This window comes from Dendronephthya gigantea, unplaced genomic scaffold (genome assembly GCF_004324835.1).
Source record: "Dendronephthya gigantea isolate DGI-Jeju-01 unplaced genomic scaffold, DenGig_1.0 000018F, whole genome shotgun sequence".
In the NCBI taxonomy this organism is placed as follows: Eukaryota; Metazoa; Cnidaria; class Anthozoa; order Malacalcyonacea; family Nephtheidae; genus Dendronephthya; species Dendronephthya gigantea.
The window spans coordinates 2,398,681-2,415,299 of record NW_021163028.1 but is presented as its reverse complement, the minus strand read 5'-3'; the positions used below and the strand labels follow the sequence as shown (position 1 = coordinate 2,415,299).

Genomic DNA, 16,619 nt, shown 5'->3' with positions numbered 1-16,619 from the left:
TTATCTTATTTATCACTTATCAGTATCATCAATCACCTAGAAAATCAACAACTTCCTCCAGTTCTCGTTGTTTTGCTTCTTTATGAGCCCAGCGATCCTCTGCCACCTTTGGAGTTACATTCCATTTCTCATGATAGATTACACTTTTGCATGCTGGACATTTTTTATCTATAATATATTATTAGAAAATATATATTGTTTTGTATGCTTTTGCCATAAAAGAATGAAAGCATCTCAGAAATTAACCTTTAAAAGGTGGCGTTTTCATATATTTGTCCAGACATCCAAAATGGTAGATGTGCGAACAATATACTCTCTCTAGATGATTAGGGTCTGTAGGGTCTTTTACCACTGCCTAAAAAATTATACACTGTGTATATATCATAAATACCCAAATTTGAAAGGAAAAAAGGCAAAATTATACGAATGAAGCCAATAACCAAAAATATACTAGATTAAATGAGCCTTGTGTCAACCACCTCTTCTATAATATCCAGTGATATTAATTAATTTCCTGAAATATAATTAACAGTAACATGTACTTCAATTTTCTATACAACAAACCTCAGGATTGTCAGGTAAAGTTTTGAGCTTGCACAATGGGCATGTTTCTCTTGGATACTTTCTGATGCAATCATTGACTAAGAATTCGAAAACTGGCTGGAGTGATGGTTTTGGTTCAAATGGTGCAGCCTTGGGATTTTTCTTTAGAGGTTTACTGACACACCTCCTAGCTATTTCTTCAGCCTGTGATAGAAAAACTTTTCTCAAGTATGATGGAAAATTTGAACCTGTTTCTTCTATCCTGAAATGAGAATTAATGGCAAAAATGCTGTCATGAAAGTTTTAGATTTTTCAACATTTTGCAAAGCTAATACAGTATATGTATTTATCTGGTGTTATATTACCAGTCAACAGGCAGTGACATGTTAATATGAGTATGTGGCACTTTTGTACTAATTTCCACTACAGTGTACAATTATCATACAGTTTGCAATGCACAAACTACAATAATTAAAGCAGAAATCTGACCCACCTAACTGCCTCAGCTGGATATTTATCTGGAACTGTTATAACGAATTCCATATTAAATCTATAAAATTTATCAACCAGCTTAATAAAAACCATGCAATTTAGCCAACAGACCAAAACACATCAAGATTATGTCCATAGCTGTAAACATACCTGTCTTGATTTATATTTACAGTAATTATTCCACTTTTTGTTTTCATTTTATATTTGTCTATGTCTGAATTGATTATATTATTTTTTATATAGTTAAGTTCATCAGAGCAAATACAAAATGGATTATCATCCAAGAACTTCTTTATGAATGTTATTACTGGAACAATCTGTAATTAAAATATGAAAACTCAAGTTCATTTGGGTGAGGTTTATCTCAAGCTAGCTAATGATTGACAATACTTAAGAGTGCAGAAGAAAAGTGCATGAAGTGTAATAAAGACAAAAGCTTCGTTGTTCCCAAATATACATCTCTCAAAAGTAGAATTACATTGCAAGTTGTAAGAAAAATCGCACCGTGTAACGGGGGCTTTAATGTGAATGAAGAAATCTTTCCTTGTTCATGTACATATATTGTACATTGCATGATAAAATTAATCTCTTTGAAAACCTCCTAAAATATATACCTGTTGTTGTCCAATGTACTTCTTCATTTCTTGATCACAGATATTGACTAACTTATTTAAGAGTTTTTCAGAAAGTGTTTTACTTTTTAATTCGACCAAAATCCCACTTTTTGGATAATCTTTGGAAAACTGCAGATGAACAGTCATTTGTTTATATTTTGTTTTTCTGTAATAAACAGAGTGTCAGTAATTAGTGTGCAGCAAACTTGCCTGCTAACTGATAGATTGCTAACTAATTTTAAAACTAGCACCACCCCTCCACATTAGTCAGCAAAATTTGTCTGTATTGGTGACATCTACTTATATACCTTTTGAATAATACACAGCATTCATCTGGAGGGAAAATTTTAATAAAGCACAGAACTAGTGAAGACATTTTTCATACATTCATAATGTGTCCTATATATAATGTGTCCTATAACTGTTTTATAAATACAAACTGATAATCAATAATATTTAAAAATATCAACACAAAATATAGGTCAGAGATCATATTTTAATACACTTTAACACTTACTTCACTTTGACTTGAACGAGTGCGAAATGACAAGCTATAATCTCAGTTCCTTCAACGAGGTCGGTCAATTTTTCTTTAACACTTTTAAGTTCATCTTCCACGAACTTCAAATCATAATTGTTGTCCATCTTCCATGCATTTAATACTACGGAATAATATTATCAAAAATCAAAATACAAACACACGTTTAATAATTTCATGGTGTAAGAAATTAAGAATAGGTGCGCAAGCGTACATTCACAACAATGACTTTGGAATAAAGTAAAAAATCACCAGACTTTTGCGTCTTGTGTGTTCTTGTAAGATGATATTATTTTGAGTTTATCTAATTAATTTCGTTTTACATTTCGTCAAATCGTCTGCTGGTAAAGCATAAATTTGCCAATTTGTATACTTTTGTAGTGCAATATTTTAAACTTTTGTTAGGCTGTAATTTGCAACAGTTCGCCCTCGGATGTTGCAATTTCACTAATTTTAGTACGCTTTTCTAATTTAAATTTAGCACCAGAATATACTTGCTAGAATGAATTCAGGGTGATTCGATAACCTGGATTACCATACTGCACTGGTATACCCATAGGCAGCCCAGACTTTGACTTGCGCGTGTGATACTCGCGCGCGTGTCGCGCTTACGTTGTTTACTTCGTCTATATATTATGACAAGGTAGGAAAGAGTTTATCAAAATATGACAGATATACCTTCGTAAATGTATAATTATCTAAAAAAATACTTGAAGAAACGCCACAAAAACTACAACCTAATAATTACCGATGATTAAACTACATTATCCTGCAGTTTTCATGTTTTTAAACAACATCTAAAGCCTTCAAATTAGCGAAATAAAATAGGAATTCATACGGAATTTTGAGAAAACTATCCGAGGGTCACTCCGCCTAAGGAAACGTCATCTTTTTTGAGATATTAACTAAACGCTCATTGGCTTACCTGCAGGACCACAAATGAGAACCAATGAGCGTTTAGGTAATATCTCAAAAAAGATGACGTTTCCTTAGGCGGAGTGACCCTCGGATAGTTTCTCAAAGTTCCGTATGAATTCCTATTTTATTTCGCTAATTTGAAGGCTTTAGATGTTGTTTAAAAACATGGAAACTGCAGGATAATGTAGTTTAATCATCGGTAATTATTAGGTTGTAGTTTTTGTGGCGTTTCTTCAAGCAATTTTTTAGATAATTATACATTTACGAAGGTATATCTGTCATATTTTGATAAACTCTTTCCTACCTTGTCATAATATATAGACGAAGTAAACAACGTAAGCGCGACACGCGCGCGAGTATCACACGCGCAAGTCAAAGTCTGGGCTGCCTATGGTATACCCAACAATGGTGAAGTCTTCGTTCAAACTATCTCATGGAGTATTAATGAATAAACCAAGTCCACAATTAGTAGAAAATCTCGAGTTGTTTTCAATGTCAGATATTTTGAAATATGAATTTGAAAACTCGCAGAAAAAGCCAGGTGATTTATCCAGACTTTTGATCGACAGTTCTCGGGCTGTCAGAAGGCACTAACGAGAATGCAGAGTGCAGACTACAGAGTTGACTGTCTGAATGTCTTTGTTGCTGTTTTACTGCTGTAAGGTTGATCAAAATGCAGATAATACAGTAAATGTTTAATTTCTATGAATGAACTCTGCTATTGTTTAATACATTGCAATATACTATATAATTCTGGAATATACTTGGCTATAGGGCTAATTTTGCTACTCTTGTAGCCCGCATTGCATCCCTAATGTCCCTAAGTTACTGAACCTCAAAATTGCCCGGCTATCCTATCAGGCATTATCAGGCATTAGAGCCTAGTCGACTCAGCATAAAGCGCGGTCAATTCTCACGAAAAACTCTTTTCAAAAAATAAACATCTTTTCAAAGATGGTAAGTTCGAATCCTCATCAATCCGGATTCAAAAAGCGCTTTTACCCTTGTTTCTTTTCATTCAAATAGAAGAATGGATTAATACTAAGTATTGAAATGTTTTCTTTTGCCCAAAGGTGAACATTCCGAAGACCCGTAAAACGATCTGCAAGGGTAAATGCAAAAGGCATACAACACACAAAGTGACACAATACAAAGCTGGAAAGGCTAGCCTTCATGTACAAGGTTAAAGGATGTTTTGAAACTTTAGCTACACTTTTTTAGCTCGAAGCAATAATGACGAGTATCTTTATGCCACAATTTACTGAATTATTACTGTTCAGTCAGTGAAATGATAAAATCACTTTGATTTTAATTGGTTGAATTAGACTACCTTATTACTATATTCAAGGAAAACGACGTTATGATAAGAAACAGCAAGGTTTCGGTGGACAAACTAAACCTATATTTCACAAAAAGGTGCGTTTTTGTACAGGTTCATTGTTTCCAGCTGAACATCCTACCTTGGCCATCTTATTTTATAAACTCACCTTTTGTTTTGCACCATTCTGTTTCCTTTACAATTCCATTCCAGTGATTGTTGGTAGTTTTTCTTTCCAAAAAGCTGCTTTTTGTCATTTATGCAATGGTCAAGAAACTTATTTCAGATCTTTGCAAACTTAGGCTAAGACCACAAAGAAGATTGTGCTGAGAATGGAATGCACAGAGTGCAAGCATCGGAAACAAGTACCTATCAAGAGATGTAAGCATTTTGAACTGGGTGGTGATAAAAAGAGAAAGGTATGCCTACTGCATGTATTTTTAAAGGCACCTATAGGTTATGACTTGGTGTTGTGTGATGTAATTAACAAGAAGGTCTATTTCAAACTGTTCTAGCTTTCTAAAGTTCTGTATCATTTTTTTTTCAGGGACAAATGATCCAGTTCTAACTTCATTAAAATTCAATAAATGGTTATTGACATTGAATTGTTTGTGATTTTTTTTACATTATAACCTGGGGTTCCTGAATTTTCGGTGCACTGCACAGTTGGGGTGGTATACGTTCATTGGAGATTCATCAAGATTACTATTATAAGTTGATAACATTCACTTTCTATTCTATAAAAAAAGGAATTTGAATAGATAAGCTATAAACAGACACAGGATTTATAACGGAAGCAGAGGTGGAATAGCCAAGTACAATATACATCAAGAATAACCTTACCTTGCAGTCCTTGCTGTTTCTAACTTCCTTAGCTAGTGGGCAACACTTGGTTGAGTAATAATTACATTCTATCCAAAACTACATATTCGTCCTTCAGGTTAATGTGAGAATACATGAGGTTTGAGCCAAAACTCTTTAAAATACAATTTATTAAATTGTCTTAACATGTAACTTACATGATTGTTCTTCAATTCTATATATATATTAGATATATATGCAATTTGATATATGACGAATTAATTTGATTCAACTGGATTTCAACTAAGATTACACACATACTTATTTAAATTAAACATTTTAAATAAACACTTTAGAGCAGCATTTTCATTCAACACAAAGGTTGGCTGCAAAAATGACTGTATTTTTTTAATGATTGGCAAGTCCATCCACAATTAAAACCTAACTTACTAACCACATTAAATTGTGAAGATGGAAAGCAATATTACTAACACCCTCACTTCAATAATTACCTAACCACAACACAATAAGTTTATTTTTTAACTAGTAAGTGTCCAAGCAGCTTTTTTGATAATTGGGTATACCTATCTACTTGATGATCTTTCCACGTGATCTGCAGAAAGTCGCTTGAATGCTTGCCTGTGAATATCAAAATTTTCAAAAACAACAGAAGTGATAAACATCACAACAAGGAAAATTATTCATAAAAATTTGAATATATTTTCTAAAAAGACCCTCACCCAATAGCTTTGGCAACAGGTTCAGTTGAGTATTCTGACATAAATGTGTGACAAGCAAAACGGTGCTCACTCGGATGCTTGGTCACAAAACCGAAATACCTAAATGAGAAATAAATACATATAAAAAATTTTATGTGCAGTGATAGAGGGAAACATTATAGGTATATAGAATTTACCTTGGTGAATTTGGATAACAGCCACAAAATGTCACATCTCTCAATTTGAAAAAAAACTTGGGATTTGAAACCTATGGATAATAAAAATAAATAATATATGACTTGTACATATTAGCAAAATTAGTATATAATTGGTATATAAAATATTTATAATATTAGTATATAATTGGCAAATTGCCTTTCCACCAGAATTGTCAGGTAAAAAAGTCCACTTATTCTGTGTTCACTGCCAACTAATGTATGTTTTCTGGTAATTTACATATAATTATAAATTTCTTGTTGATACCTTTTGTTCATTGTTAAAAAATCGTCCAACTAAAGACTTTGTTTGCCGTTTCTAACGAAAAGAACAGTGAAATGATTGATAAGACAAGCAAGTTGTACAAGTTATGCAAGTTGAGTTAATTTTGAAGAGTCAAGTTGAATTTTTTGAAGATCTTACCTCGCTTTCCTGAGCATGATCAATCAATTGTATTCCCCGATAATCAATCTCAAGAGTGCAGGGTGGTATTTCAGATAGTTTACTATTATTCCTGAGCCTTAGTACATTCGCAATTGCTTGACATAGTACTGTATTTCCTTTGAATTCACGCACTTGCACAGAGCCCAAAAATCTAGAAAAATTAATTAGCACACATTGGTTGCCAATTGACCTATTTGCTGACAAATATATACATGCAGATGGAGTGTTCCTAACAATTATCTACCACAATAATGAATAGATTATAACCTGGAAAAGTAAAATAGAATTTACCTTAAAAAGAACTGTACTCCACTATCTGAAAGTTCTAAGATTGGGAAATAGGAGATGGTATATTAATATATTAAATAAATCAATGAATTTAAAATCGTTGGACCATACTGCTTACATAAAAGAGCATCACTTACCAAACTTAGTTCCAGTGTGTGAAAGAACATCTGACACATATCGATTAGGAAAAATTCCGCTTTCACCAGTGTGCAGATTGCGTCCTTCGCACCACAAGTCCTCGTGAATTTTTTTTACACAAACAGCATCTCCCACATTGAGTGACAATTCGCCATGATGCCTGGGGAGAAACTTGTATACCGCAAAATGTGTCTGCAATTCAGCCGCAGAGATGGGTACAGGTACAGGAACAGGTGTTTGTTGTTGGGCTGAGAAATGAGGCAAACTCCTTCTAAACCCTGGCTCATGTCCTATGGTATTGTATCCGTTGCCTTTGGGAACCAAGTGACCTTTAGAAGACAAATTTGGTGTACGACTACCTTGCCTTGAAAATTCATACATTTCTTGAGAATTTGATCCCTGCTTTGGAGAGACAAGTGATGTACTACTCTGGGTTTTGGTCAAGGTCCGTCTTGGAGGGCTATGGCTTGAAATATCCTGTTGAGTTGTTTTTGGCATTCCATTTTTCTGCGGAATTTTGTCTCCGTTTGATTTGATCTTAGTCACGTGTGGATGCTCAACGGGCCATGTTTCGATACTTTTGGCAGACATTTGTAGAACAATGATGTTGCAGCCATAAACGACTATCGTTCGTCTCCTTTCATTTACACCTAATAAGGCTTCAGATATATCAGCAATGTCAACGTGTCAACCAGTTTTACGTTACTATAACTGGTAAATTCAAAACGCATGTACGTATTTGTACCAATTTCAAATATCTGAATAGGAACTACCGCTATGTATGTTAAAGACAAAAGGCAGATGAATTGCGGAACCCAAAAAATACATAAAATTCTTGACTGACACAAAGCTTTCTTTCAATGCATCAAACGCCAAAATCACCAAAACCCGTCTTTCCCTGCATCATATTTCAAATTATAGCCAGTATCAATCTTGTATAGTCAAAATAATTTCCTTGCTGTTTATATTATTGCAAGATAATTTGATGTTTATAAGTTATAACACGATTTCCTCTCGGTTTACACAGTCTGGCAGTGTAAGTGAACGTTGTAGTATTTTAAAACAGATGGATTAGCGATTACACATAATGATGTTCCCAATTATGAAATTTATATATCGTTGCTAACCAGATGTCGTCTTTGTTTTGCAAGCCATTTATAAATGTCTCTTTACTTGTTCTTTTGACCCGAAGTGGTCACGTGTGTCACTGGATAATACCCAGTAATAATACCTGGTTAGTTGTGTTGCGACACCGGTGGCAACACAGTTGTGGAAAACAAGAAATGTAGAAATATCTTTTGAACGAAACGATTGTGCCCCCTCTCTCCGATTCCTCTCGATCTTAAAATCCCCTAACCTTGAAATTCTGGTTGTTTATCATTGACACAAAAATCCCAGAATACGAATGGATAGTTGTATTTGGTCGGCCAAGACGGAAATTTTCCTGAATGAACGGGTCTTTTTGTTTGAAAAGAGTGTCCTCTTTTAACGATTAGAACGTTTCAAGGCGTCAACGACAATGTTTCCACATTTACAATTTCCCACGGATTTTTACTATAGTTCTGGGGTCGGTTGTTCGAAAAGCGTTTAGCTTAAACGGTGGATAATATTCTCATGCATCTTGTGACGGACTGAACCTACATATTTTGCATTAAATATGCACTTCCATTGAAAATTAAACTATTTACATCAAAATATTTCAGTTCAGTTGTTCAAAAAATAGATAATTTTGTTTTCCATTTTGAACTTTATAAGTTTGCCCGAACTTATTATCGCAGCATTTAGAAAATCAACTCAATTTCTTAAAAAATCTGGCTGCATTTCTTAAGATTTTGCGTCATACAGAATAGACACAGAAGCAAAAACATCTTTATCTGCCTATCTCCATCTCTTTTTCGCGGAGAAGGTTATAGGCCGTAAAATAAAGCCTGCATGATATTCAGTCCTAATAAGGACATATATATATTCAGAAGCTTTATATATATAAGACATATATGTCTCCCCATATGAAATATCTCACACGGTTTTAATCGCTTGAAAATGTTTTGCGGATACGTAATAATGTACCTGAACAAAGACCGAGTTATTTGTCCTTCAAGTCCTACTAAAAACCATATTGACGCAATTAGCTGTAACTAGTTCTTCACCGAAAATTTGCTTCGACGGTGTGAATTAGCGTTGAACTATAGTTAAGACACAGCATGCATAACTCACAGTAGCTACAAAAGTATATCAGTGAAAAAGGTTCCATTATAACTTAATTTCTTAAACATATTAAATTAAATCTAATACATATTAACATAATATATTAATTCTCCATCTTCACTATTTATTACTGATTAGTTGAAATTTTGTGCATTCATTGGTGTAACATCCGTGCTCTACTATTTCTATGTCCGACAGGTCTGACTAAGTTAAGACGAGATCAACCTCATACTAAATGTCACTCAATTGTGCTCACAGATTCCACGTGTGTATAATTTGAAGCGATGGGATTTGACTCTGAAATTAAAGAAAAAATATATTAATTTATGCACGACTTATTTGAAAAAGAAACGCGGAATTAAAATCCTCTGATGCATCATGCATGCCACGGTACAAAAGTCATCATGGTTCATTCAATATTTGATGCTCAAAATATATCATCAGTCAAACGGAACATACCATGTGTAACAGGACCAGCCTGCTTTATATTTCTCCATCTGGAAACTGCTGTAAAAATACTTCAGGATGATGTTTTTGAATATTCTTCAACAGCGTCTTCTTTTCTTTCAACGACATTGTTAAGTCGTCCAAGATTTGGTTAATTAGTTGTTCTAATTGCTGATTGGTGCATTGTTCTTTTTGTTGATTGTAATCAAACACCGATACTCTAAGACATGACGAGATGGCAGGAAGATCAGTGCGGCCTTGCTCGAATGCTTCAAGAGCTTCTTGAAGGTATTTCAGCACATCTTCTGGAATATGAAAGAGGTTTGCGTGCGTTTCCATCATGAAGTTCACAAGAAAGTATCTTGCAACCTGGGAATGAAAATAAAATATAATATAAATTAAAAGGTTAAAAATTGTTATAATACCATAATTAATATAATATCAGGTTTTATGTTGATCATACCTTATCCAATTGTTCGCATTCCGGCAGGATTGCATCCATAAAAACGGCACAAACCCCTTCTCTTGAATCAACGCCTTCCATAGGTTGGATATTATTATCCACCGACAGGCACATGAACTGTAGTAACTTCTGCAAGTGCTGTGATTTGTTCATGGGCAATAAAACCACCAATAACTGTAATGCTTTCAGACATTCTGTGTACTTACAACTTTGCAACAACCGTGAAACCTCGCATATAACCTCCGCAACGTTCGCTGGAAACAACGTCTCGACGATAGATCGATAGTAATCAATCAAAGTCTTAAAAATTCCCAGAATGCTGTCATTCCATGAATTTCGGAACCCGATTTCGGTTCTTCTCGGAAGCGGGAATTTCGTTTGCAAGTCAAAGCATTCAATGGTAGCCTTCAGCCATGTTTTTTCCTGATCGTTGTCGCAAAGTTCTAGAGTTTGGTCCAAGTGTTCTCTTCCCATCTTGTTCGCTTGCTCAATTTCCAAATTGGCATTTACGATGTAATCGTCTTCGTGGTCGGCATAATTCTCAAACGATTCAAGAAGATTTTCGAGCATAGGGATATCAACGAGCTGTAGCAGACGAATCGCCGAAATCTCACGCCTTAAAATGTCAACTTCTCTTATCGAGATTTCTTTCTTCAACGGGAGCAAAGCTTTGTCTCTGTTAAAAGAATAAGAAAACTAAAAGTCAAAATTGCACAATAATAAAGATGTTGCATGTCTTAATTAGCAAAGAAAATTTAGCATACTGCTTAATTTGGATAATTTCTACTAAATTTAAACTTGGAAGACAATTAAATTCTCCCGTGGGTGTGTGCACGTACGAAATATGCTACGTAAATAAGGCTATGTACACAGGAATTGTGTTTACTCGCACGCTTTTCAAAAACGCTTTTCAGTGTCTCTTTTACCGTTTTGTCACACCTTTTACTACAGTCTAAGAAAAATGTTTATCGCGAATAAACGTAATCCAAATCCTAGACAAAGACACCAAGTCCACATCTCCTCTGTGACAAAAAGGACCTTTCCAATAAACAACGCCATTTATGACCTCATTAATTAAAATTTTGGAACGGTTGAAACTTTATGAAAGACCAGTTCACAACAAAGAGAACTTGTGGTCTTTGTTCAAACATACAGAACTATCTTTAAATTTCAAACTCCAAAATAGCACGCATACATAAGAACCAAGAAGGTTACCGAAGGCCTTTGAAAATTGGGAAGAAATTTTCCCCAATGAAGAACATGCACACTTTCTGTATTTGTTTCTCCGCAGGTTCAGAGGCGTTTGTTTATACATTCAGAGGCGTTAGTTTCATTAAATGACTAAATGACAAGAATTTTTTGAGCATCACAAATTTAACTTAAAAAAAGGATGTATGACATAATTATAGCTACTATATATAGCTACTAACTTAATTCCTGTTAGGATAACCACGGATAACAGCTTGATATGTCTTTTATAATTACTGTATATTTATATTCGGGATATCCGCGTGTATTCATTGTTAGTACGTTGTCTATATAGACCCTATAGCTATATCATATTGTATCAAGCAGCAGGAATTAGAGATGTCAGTATTAGAAAATGAGTTTGGGAATTTGAAAGGTTTTTACATCGAAAAGACGTCTTAATTGAGCAGATGTCAAAAGAGAAATAGCTGCATGTACAATTGACAGAATGCAATGTATGCTTTAAAAAAGCGAACTGACGTCTTTTAAAGGACAGGCATAAAAAAGGAAGTTATTTTCTTCGCTGTGTTAAAATTTCACGTCATTACGACATTAGGAGTTTTTCTTGCCATCTTTTTTCAGTCAATCATTCTTAATGCCCGCAATGCATTCTGGTAAAATGTACATGCCGCCATCTTTTTCGTTACGGTCAATTTTGCGAACGCGTGGGAATGCCACCGACAAATATTTTGGCTATAATTATAAAGGATGCGATTGACCATAATTATAGTATTTACACGTGTAAAATGTACAAATTGTTCCCGGTTTATTTCTTACACAACGATGTTGACCACGTGATGTTTGTGGAGAAGGAAAACGGCATTTTTCAATCATGTTTACAATCATGTTTTTATCAACCAGGAACAACTTGAGCGTCTTCACTTGTGTACCCTTTTTCGACCTAGCCATTATTCCGCACAGGAAGAGAAATTATTTTGAAAAAGAAATTATCTTGCGTGCTTAGCTACACACCTCCATATTTTCAAATTCCTACAGCACATAAAGAGCTTTCAAAAACTGTCACCGATCGTCCCACACCACTAGCTACAAACTTTCTAACGTAACGCTGATGCTGCAAATTATATTTAATTTAGATACAATTAGCTAACGTGGTTTGAGACATTGAGTTTAAACTTGGGCGCTACATATACACAAGTACAGGAACTTCATTATTCCGTTTAAGCATGTTCCTAAAAGTTTCACTTGCGTCATAGGTGCTTGAATCATGATCGAAAGCATACAGTATGAATTAATTGTATAGTGAAAAAATGTCCTAAATTTATCTTTTATAATACAAATCACCTATTTGACAAAACTAATGGTTGGACACTCAGTGCATAGACACTGTACTACCTCTGCCTCTGGGTTATCTTTGAGATTTATTGCTCGAGAAAAATCCGACAAAGTTCGATGAAATTTCCTTCTTGTAAAGCCGAAATTTTATTAGCAACAAACTATTGTGTCAAGTGGAGTATTGTATAACATTCCTGTTAGATTAGCGGTTCTTGTTATGTTTTTGTACTTATTTCAACATAGAGGAAACATACGAAATTATGTCGAGTGCCAATTGGCTAGCCCTTCCTTTTTGCAGGTAAATCCTTTCCGTTGCCATAGGCAATATTACACCACCCTCTGAGGCTATATGCGAGGAATTAATAATATATTTAATGAAAGCATTTTTTGTAGACTTTTCGAGCCGTTTGGACAGAAACCATGGCAGCATATCAGTGTAGGTTTAAGTTATTAACAAGAAAAATTCACCATTGAATAAACATTTTCTGACATCATGCATTTCCTATGTAAATATTCCCTGGTGCACTAATTAAATTCGACATAACCGCAAAAAACCCACAAACAATATATTATTAGCTTGAACTTTTAATCAAATTTTGATTGAAATGCTTAACACTCAATCAAAACTTACTTTAGAAAAAAATACTTTGCAAAGTTTGCCTGCCTACTCATTTGAAATGTTGCATGATGGGGACAGTTCGGTAAAAAATTTCCTCAGAAGTAATTTTAGGCAAAACACACCACAACAATCAGTTTAACACAGCTGATTCCTATTCACATGGGAAACAGGGGATACAGTCTCGTCTTAGCATGTTTTCTATGGTTCCGCTGTGGTTTGCATGACCCCATTCCATCATAATAAGGCGGCATGGTGTCAGACCATATGTCAGACACTTGGAGAAGGTGCCAAAATGGATGAAAATTACATAATATATAAGAGATATATGTATGTACATATAACTTCAGAACAATAAATTACATAAAATAAAATAAATATGAATAAAATTAAGATCATAAAGCAGCTACTCAGGATTTCACTTTGAAACATGATCTTCAGAAAGTACACTTGAGGATTGTGTTCCAACATGAAATTTTATGACTTCTGAGGTCATGTTAAGCTTGGCACAATGATTGAGTGCTGAATGGGACTAAATATATTTACATAATATGCCAATATACAAAATATATATAAAATATATAATATATATATAAAATATATATAAGATATATATAAATATTAACCATTTATTTACATATACATACATCATTTTGGTGTAATATTATAAGGCAAAATATTACAGTGTCAGTCAACTAGTCTATTAAACATCGAGCCCCAATATTCCCAGTGAATATATATTTTTTACTGGCTTAATTAAACTCCCATCCCAATATCTCCAATCCCGCTGTTTTCCAGCGATCAGGAAGCAGAAATGATGCAAAATTATTTTGCAATATTGAAGCAGCCCTAATATCTCTGTTCCAGCTGATCTCTTAAGTCTTCCCTTTTGTATTTTTCAATATGAGGAGCAACAATGCATCATTGTGCCTATTTTCAAGTGTGAATGAAATAATGCAACTTCTGCATGACCCTGTTGGCTTGTTCCCCTAGCCTTTAATCAATGGTGGATATGAGCAAGAAAATATCACTTGTGCTTATTCTTGTATGCTAGCCTTATATTTTGTGGGAAATGAGAATATTTCATTGCATGACATTCATCTTAACATGACAGGAAAAAATTGAGGGTCACCAGCTGCCAGTATTTTACTACAATGTCAAACATTAAGGCTCACAGAACTAAAAAGGTGGCAGCTAATGGAAATATTTAAAGCCTTCATCTTAAAAACAGTGCTATATATAACTCCTACATCTCTCATGATCTGCTCTACTGAATCCACAATTTGAAACAAAACTTCCATCAACAACGCAATAACTCATATCTTATTGAATCAAGTGGTTCATGAGTTCATCTCGATGGTATTGCACAAAATGTTTGGCTTAGTATATCCTATATGTACAACAAAGTTCCCAATTCAAAATCATATGGGAAAGGAAAGAGTCGAAAAATCGTGATGTTTCTTTTAAAACTATAAAGTGAATAATTGCTACCAAATATTCCCACAGTGGATAACTCTAAACAAAGACTTTGTGGGGTGCAAAAAACACAAAAAAAAACAATAAAGGAGACACTGTCCATAAAGAAGGTTCGATAAAATACCGCGCACGAAAGCTAGACGCTGCAATAGATTATAGAACAACTTTAAGAGTCAAAAACATTTCTGTGAATCTATAGGCAAACACACCTGTCACATGAATGTAAATACGGCTACAGCGTGGCTGTATAAACATAACATTGATGTTATGGCGAAATATGCCAACGATATATTGCCATTTAATACTGTGGACATGACTAAAACTTAAACAGATATAGATTTTATATATAAAACTCGCTGTATACGAACCTTCTAAAATCCTGTCGAACTTGCGGGCCAGTTTTACTGTACGCGACGTCCACGAATCGGTACAATTTTGATCCATCGTCGAAATCGACTCGCTGATTATCTTCGACCGATTCTAGGATTCGCTTTTGTACAAAAATCTGGCAGAGATTTCTCAGTTGTGCTCGCGACACAGTGTGCCTCAAATCAGGATGGCCTTTCACGAAGTCTTGCAGAACTGTGACCGCTTCTGAACCTTGAAAACAGTCCTCATACGACTTCATCTTCCAACGGCGTCGTTTGACGACAACGTTGCCTCTCAAATGATTCACCATATCGTTCCATATTGCCGTTGCTTTGAATTTTTCCCTTCGCAATGTCGCTCGGTATTCCTGGCTTGAATCGAGATGCGTATCCATTTTGGTAACTTAACTAGCTTCTTTATTTCCCTAGTCTTCTAGGGACGTCTGTTAGACCTTTCAGGCTTTCACTGGCGGCAGCTGTAGCAATTTCAGTTTAAATATTATTGTAATGACCCAATGGTAATGAGGCGTCCTCCAATTTATGCACTTGACAACAAGCGCCTTTTGACCTTTGTGCTCTTTGTTATGAAAATTCAAATCCGTGACGTAGTGACGTCGGCGTTGCGCTCAACCCAAAAATATAATATTATATTTGTTGAGAGTTGAGACCGCACTCGAGGCTTCTTAATGTAATAATACACTTCTTAAAGGACGCAATAATCCTTTGTATTCTCAAAAGAAAATGGGTAAGGTTGAAAATGGGCATTTCATAAATCATAAGCATAAAAAACCAAAAACTTTGCAAGTTGGTGAGTTTCGAAATTGAAACTTGTCGCGTGAGTAACAATTATCACCGAATGTAGTCGAAAAAAACGAGTTAAATATTTAGCAAAATCAATTCGCGGGTTTGTCCAATTCCCGAAGTCCTAGGCTAGGCCGGTATGTTCGTGGCAGCGCATGCTAAGATGTTTTGATAGCTGGTTCTAGAAAAAACAAACAAGAGACGGCTCACATTACGTGAGCCAATATTATATAAGAATTCATTCGGAATTAGTCATACTTCTTATATTGCTAAAAATAAACTTCCTTTACTTCCTTTTATTTTATTGTTTATATATAAATTTCCGTTTCAGTAAAGTTTCAGTAAAGTTTCAGTATAATTTCGGTTTCAATAAAGTTTTAGACTATTTTAAAATATACTTGATTAGATTTTGTAGGCATGTTAACCTCTAACTTATATGGTTATTTTTCAAAGTACTTGGGGGTAATTATAGGGTTTATTATATTCATTTTGAAATCAATGGTGTTTAATTCCCAAATCGCACTATTTTTGAGCATTAATCACATCATTTATAAGCCAATAAGATTGAAGCTCTGCACCACAATAACCAGTCAGATTTAGTATTTCAGTGCAACCATCCAATGAAATTACAGGGGAAAATGGCACAAAATTTTATTCATTTTGAATTTTTAAA

The 16,619-nt window shown here is 34.5% G+C and overlaps 4 protein-coding genes across 4 annotated transcripts; 1 reads left to right on the top strand and 3 right to left on the bottom strand.

Moving 5' to 3' along the window:
• Window positions 1-4: 4 nt before the first annotated feature.
• Window positions 5-2,358, bottom strand: LOC114520946. The gene is made up of 7 exons (XM_028541296.1): window positions 2,167-2,358; window positions 1,650-1,815; window positions 1,186-1,352; window positions 1,037-1,093; window positions 565-805; window positions 247-355; window positions 5-168 (listed from the first exon to the last, which is right to left on the bottom strand). The coding sequence occupies exons 1-7, from the start codon at window positions 2,292-2,294 to the stop codon at window positions 29-31; spliced, it is 1,008 nt and encodes a 335-aa protein (XP_028397097.1). The 5' UTR covers window positions 2,295-2,358; the 3' UTR covers window positions 5-28.
• A 1,632-nt stretch (window positions 2,359-3,990) lies between these two features.
• Window positions 3,991-5,028, top strand: LOC114520924 (60S ribosomal protein L44-like). Its single transcript, XM_028541274.1, has 5 exons — window positions 3,991-4,062; window positions 4,179-4,287; window positions 4,454-4,521; window positions 4,726-4,842; window positions 4,971-5,028. Exons 1-5 carry the CDS (start codon window positions 4,060-4,062, stop codon window positions 4,989-4,991), a joined length of 318 nt encoding a protein of 105 aa, XP_028397075.1. The 5' UTR covers window positions 3,991-4,059; the 3' UTR covers window positions 4,992-5,028.
• A 438-nt stretch (window positions 5,029-5,466) lies between these two features.
• On the bottom strand, window positions 5,467-8,581 carry LOC114520884 (JNK-interacting protein 1-like). Its single transcript, XM_028541225.1, has 7 exons — window positions 7,029-8,581; window positions 6,895-6,928; window positions 6,583-6,754; window positions 6,427-6,477; window positions 6,141-6,211; window positions 5,965-6,063; window positions 5,467-5,863 (listed from the first exon to the last, which is right to left on the bottom strand). Exons 1-7 carry the CDS (start codon window positions 7,618-7,620, stop codon window positions 5,809-5,811), a joined length of 1,074 nt encoding a protein of 357 aa, XP_028397026.1. The 5' UTR covers window positions 7,621-8,581; the 3' UTR covers window positions 5,467-5,808.
• Window positions 8,582-8,791: 210 nt separating this feature from the next.
• Window positions 8,792-15,747, bottom strand: LOC114520976 (DEP domain-containing protein 7-like). Its single transcript, XM_028541352.1, has 4 exons — window positions 15,146-15,747; window positions 10,145-10,820; window positions 9,694-10,050; window positions 8,792-9,531 (listed from the first exon to the last, which is right to left on the bottom strand). Exons 1-3 carry the CDS (start codon window positions 15,538-15,540, stop codon window positions 9,718-9,720), a joined length of 1,404 nt encoding a protein of 467 aa, XP_028397153.1. The 5' UTR covers window positions 15,541-15,747; the 3' UTR covers window positions 8,792-9,531; window positions 9,694-9,717.
• Between the last annotated feature and the right edge of the window lie 872 nt (window positions 15,748-16,619).